This window comes from Eutrema salsugineum, unplaced genomic scaffold (genome assembly GCF_000478725.1).
Source record: "Eutrema salsugineum unplaced genomic scaffold, Eutsalg1_0 scaffold_5, whole genome shotgun sequence".
Classification (NCBI taxonomy): Eukaryota; Viridiplantae; Streptophyta; class Magnoliopsida; order Brassicales; family Brassicaceae; genus Eutrema; species Eutrema salsugineum.
The window spans coordinates 5205999-5210998 of NW_006256612.1; the positions used below are offsets into that span (position 1 = coordinate 5205999).

At 42.7% G+C, this 5000-nt stretch overlaps 2 protein-coding genes and 1 non-coding gene across 21 annotated transcripts in view; 2 read left to right on the forward strand and 1 right to left on the reverse strand.

The window, feature by feature from the left end:
• The window catches only part of LOC18992192 (nudix hydrolase 15, mitochondrial), an 11715-nt gene extending 10060 nt beyond the window's left edge, over window positions 1–1655 (forward strand). For 16 of the 19 annotated variants that reach the window (XM_024153296.1, XM_006415561.2, XM_024153295.1 and 13 more), the window contains 2 exons: window positions 291–369; window positions 1117–1655. The gene's annotated coding sequence lies outside the window, so the exon portion shown is untranslated. The remainder of the gene's footprint in view (window positions 1–290; window positions 370–1116) is intronic. The other 3 variants (XM_024153291.1, XM_024153294.1, XM_024153286.1) reach the window with 2 other exon arrangements.
• On the reverse strand, window positions 576–647 carry TRNAP-UGG. The gene has a single exon. It is a non-coding gene; the product is annotated as a tRNA-Pro (tRNA).
• Window positions 1656–2002: 347 nt separating the features above from the next.
• LOC18992197 (spliceosome-associated protein 130 A) overlaps window positions 2003–5000 on the forward strand; it is a 4208-nt gene continuing 1210 nt past the window's right edge. The window contains exon 1 of the mRNA XM_006415567.2: window positions 2003–5000. This exon is cut by the window's right edge and continues 223 nt beyond it. Coding sequence (XP_006415630.1) covers window positions 2209–5000 — 2792 coding nt within the window. The 5' untranslated portion in view covers window positions 2003–2208.

Below are 5000 nucleotides of genomic sequence, written 5' to 3' on the forward strand. Positions count from 1 at the left end.
ATGCTGAATGAGATCTGTGGAAACACAGAACCAAAAACAAATTCATATGCAATAACTATTAGCTGGCATCTAGGCCATATATAAAAACCAAGGGGGCATTCCGAGAATCGAACTCGGGACCTCTCGCACCCAAAGCGAGAATCATACCACTAGACCAAAAGCCCTGTTTTTCATGTTGTTCACTTAATGTCATCTATTTGCATTCTCTCCTTCCTTTCGATAACTGTTGCTTCCCTTTGCTTTCCTGTTAGATGTTTTGTCACATCACTATTCTTGTGCTGTTTCTGCAGCTCAATCTTGATGAATCTGGCAGCTCCTAAATTGTGACGTTTACTGGTTAAAAAGACTTGTAGATTGGACGCAAAACAGGTATGTTTCTCTTTTTCGTTGCATCATGCACTAACTAATGAAACTTAAGGTTGTTTAGATTTTCTTTCCTTCTTGCTGGAATAAAAGAGAAACATATGGTCTGCTGTTGTTCATCTATTAACAATCGAGGATTGAATCAAGATTGATAGTCTGAACATTTTTAAGCTGGCATTTGAATTATATTTATGTTTTACAAAAAGTCAATGGGGGCATTCCGAGAATCGAACTCGGGACCTCTCGCACCCAAAGCGAGAATCATACCACTAGACCAAATGCCCTGTATTTAAAACGTTGGAGATCACCATATTTGGTCATATTGTCATCTCGTCCTCTTAGCTGACTTTTTCTAAATGTTTTAGTCTGAATACAATTGTTCCTAGATTTGTTCTATCGGATTTTTTTGAAATTAACTTCCAATGATATGAGTCACTTGCATTTTCTTTACAAAGTTTAATTCTGGTTTGCAGTGTACTCTGGTAGGAAAAAATTTACCGAGAAAATGACTAGGAGAGGATAGTCCCCTTGTCATTAGAGCCTCACGTAGTTCGATACATTATGATCTTTGCTTTTTAGGATCATTCTGCTATACCAAATTCTTGACTAATAAGAATACTTTAAAAGATCACTTACTGCTCTCAAACTGGAAGATTACTTTAGTTCTAGTTTTCGGCGTTAGACTGTCTAAAAGCTGACTCCTGATCTCTTATCCTTTTCCTGAAACTGTATTTGATATGTTTGAATCTGCAGAAGTTAGATGTTTTTGGTTGAAGGGATTAAAGTCATTGGATGTGGTGTTCCACCAGTTCGCTTAGTTAGATTTCAGCACTTAATCTCGGAAATCATTACAATATACAAGAGTTCAAAGAACTGAAGCAGGAGATCTAAACGCAATGATATATAACTTTCAGTAAACGTGAACGGGAGAAACAGCCTAATGACTCTAAGAGCAGCTCTTACTTGTGGGGCCCTGGAGTTGTAAGCAGCAGCAACGTTATGTGAGCGCATGGCATAGAAAAAAATTCAGGGTAGCTTCATAGTATTGCATGGAAAGATGATAAAGGAGCTTATGTGGTGGCTTCGTCTAATGACAAGACTTTGAAAATTGTATGTAGAAATATGGCATAGTCTTCTTTTTGGGGAGCCCTTTGGAGAAGTCAGAGATTGTGTTCAACGACATCGTGATGGAAACAAGAATCAATCCTCTTCAAATGAAGGCTTGTAACAATGAATCAAAATTTGAGTTACTCAAGATTCTGTTTTGAGTATAACTAATTAAGTCTTTGCTATTTCCTCGAACTGCAATTATTTCTTTTAATTTTTTGTTAAAGAGTGGATGATATGAGATATTGTATGCTGTACGATGATATGAGAATTTGTATGGTATATGATGATATGAGAATTTGTATGGTGTATGATGATGATATGAGAATTTACTATGATTATGAGTGTATTAATTAAGATTTGAGAATGTCTCACATTTTTGTCATTGTTTCTATATATGGCCCTAGATTGAGATCTTTGGGCCAGTTTTGTTAAATTACTTAAAAATTAGGCCCATTATTGAATCGCCGGCGGTGACAGCAAAATTGGAAAGTGGAGAGTGGAAATCCCTTAAAATTTGTTTCTCCTTCTCTTTTGCAGCAAAAAAGCTATCCTACGGTTTCCGGCTTCTCCTAAACCCTAGCTCGTCCTGCTGTTCTCGGCCGGGTTATTTGATGGCTAGGCTCACCTAAATCGAAATCCCTAAATCTTTTTCTCTTCTCTTCTCCAGCAAAAACCTATCCTCCACTTTCCTGCTTCTCCTAAACCCTAGCTCTTCCTGCTGTTCTTAGCTCAGAGATGTATCTATACAGTCTTACTCTGCAACAGGCGACCGGAATCATATGCGCCATCAACGGAAACTTCTCCGGCGGTAAAACACAGGAGATTGCAGTTGCTCGCGGCAAGATTCTCGATCTTCTCCGTACGGACGAGAACGGTAAGATCGAGACGATTCACTCTGTGGAAGTATTTGGTGCCATTAGATCCTTAGCTCAGTTTAGATTGACTGGTGCGCAGAAGGATTATATCGTGGTTGGCTCAGATTCGGGTAGGATTGTTATACTTGAGTACAACAAGGAGAAGAATGTGTTCGATAAAGTTCATCAAGAGACTTTTGGGAAGTCAGGCTGCCGAAGAATCGTGCCTGGGCAGTATTTGGCTGTTGATCCCAAAGGTAGAGCAGTAATGGTGGGAGCTTGCGAGAAGCAGAAATTGGTTTATGTCTTGAACAGAGATACTTCTGCTAGGTTAACGATTTCTTCTCCCTTGGAGGCTCACAAGTCTCATACTATTTGCTATTCTGTCTGTGGTGTGGACTGTGGCTTTGACAACCCGATATTTGCAGCCATTGAGCTTGATTACTCTGAGGCAGATCAGGATCCCACTGGTCAGGCAGCAAGTGAGGCTCAGAAGCACTTGACTTTCTATGAGCTCGATTTGGGGCTCAACCATGTTTCTAGAAAGTGGTCAGAACCGGTTGACAATGGTGCCAACATGCTTGTTACTGTTCCTGGAGGAGCTGATGGCCCGAGTGGAGTTTTGGTTTGCGCTGAGAATTTTGTTATTTATAAGAATCAGGGTCATCCAGATGTGAGAGCTGTGATTCCTAGACGAACTGATTTGCCTGCTGAACGAGGAGTTTTGGTGGTTTCTGCTGCCATGCACAAGCAAAAAACCATGTTTTTCTTTCTTATTCAGACTGAGTATGGGGATGTTTTCAAGGTTACTCTGGACCATGATGGCGATCATGTCTCGGAGTTGAAGATCAAATATTTTGACACAATCCCTGTCGCTGCGTCTATATGTGTGTTGAAGTTGGGATTTCTTTTTGCTGCTTCAGAATTCGGGAACCACGGGTTGTATCAGTTTCAGGCGATAGGGGAGGAACCTGATGTAGAGTCTTCGTCTTCTAGTCTGATGGAGACCGAAGAAGGATTCCAGCCCGTCTTTTTCCAGCCTAGACGACTTAAGAACCTTGTAAGGATTGACCAAGTCGAGAGTCTGATGCCGCTCATGGACATGAAAATCCTTAACCTTTTTGAGGAAGAGACCCCTCAGATCTTTTCACTTTGTGGAAGGGGTCCACGTTCCTCCTTAAGGATATTGAGACCTGGTTTGGCCATCAGCGAGATGGCCGTCTCTCAGCTTCCAGGTCAGCCAAGTGCTGTGTGGACGGTGAAAAAGAATGTGAGTGATGAGTTTGATGCATATATCGTTGTCTCTTTTACCAATGCTACTCTGGTTCTTTCAATTGGTGAAACAGTCGAAGAAGTTAATGACAGTGGGTTCCTTGATACTACCCCTTCCCTGGCTGTCTCTCTGATCGGTGATGATTCTCTCATGCAAGTTCATCCCAATGGTATCCGCCACATTAGAGAAGATGGGCGTATTAATGAATGGAGAACTCCTGGCAAGAGGTCTATTGTTAAAGTTGGGTATAATAGGCTTCAAGTGGTCATTGCATTGAGTGGCGGAGAGCTTATATACTTTGAGGCAGATATGACTGGTCAGCTGATGGAGGTTGAGAAACATGAGATGTCTGGAGATGTTGCTTGCCTGGATATTGCGCCAGTTCCTGAAGGAAGACAAAGATCTCGCTTTCTTGCAGTGGGATCTTACGATAACACTGTGCGCATTCTATCTCTGGATCCCGATGACTGTCTGCAGATTCTTAGCGTGCAGAGTGTCTCTTCAGCTCCAGAGTCTCTGCTATTCCTCGAAGTTCAGGCATCGATTGGTGGGGAGGACGGTGCTGATCACCCGGCTAGTCTCTTCCTCAACTCTGGTTTGCAGAACGGTGTTCTATTCAGGACAGTGGTGGATATGGTGACTGGTCAGCTTTCTGATTCCCGTTCTCGATTCTTGGGGCTGAAGCCTCCCAAGTTGTTCTCCATTGGTGTGAGAGGTCGGTCTGCAATGCTGTGTTTGTCTAGCCGGCCTTGGCTTGGTTATATTCACCGGGGACACTTCCACTTGACGCCTCTTTCTTATGAGACTTTGGAATTTGCTGCACCCTTTTCATCGGATCAGTGTGCTGAAGGTGTTGTCTCTGTCGCTGGGGATGCTCTGAGAATCTTCATGTTTGATCGCCTTGGCGAAACGTTCAATGAAACTGTGGTTCCTCTGAGGTACACGCCTAGAAAGTTTGTGGTACATCCCAAGCGGAAGCTGTTGGTTATTATCGAGAGTGACCAGGGAGCATTCACCGCAGAAGAGCGTGAAGCAGCGAGAAAGGAATTCTTCGAGGCTGGTGGAGTGGGAGAAAATGGTAATGGCAATGCAGATCAGATGGAGAATGGTGCGGATGATGAAGACAAGGAAGACCCACTTTCCGATGAGCAGTATGGTTATCCAAAAGCAGTGTCAGAGAAGTGGGTTTCTTGCATCAGAGTTCTTGACCCTAAGACAGCCTCAACAACTTGTCTGCTTGAACTTCAGGACAACGAAGCTGCATACAGTGTCTGTACGGTGAATTTCCATGATAAAGAGTATGGTACTCTGTTGGCTGTTGGTACGGTCAAGGGGATGCAGTTCTGGCCCAAGAAGAGTCTAGTGGCTGGGTTCATACATATATATAGGTTTGTGGAGGA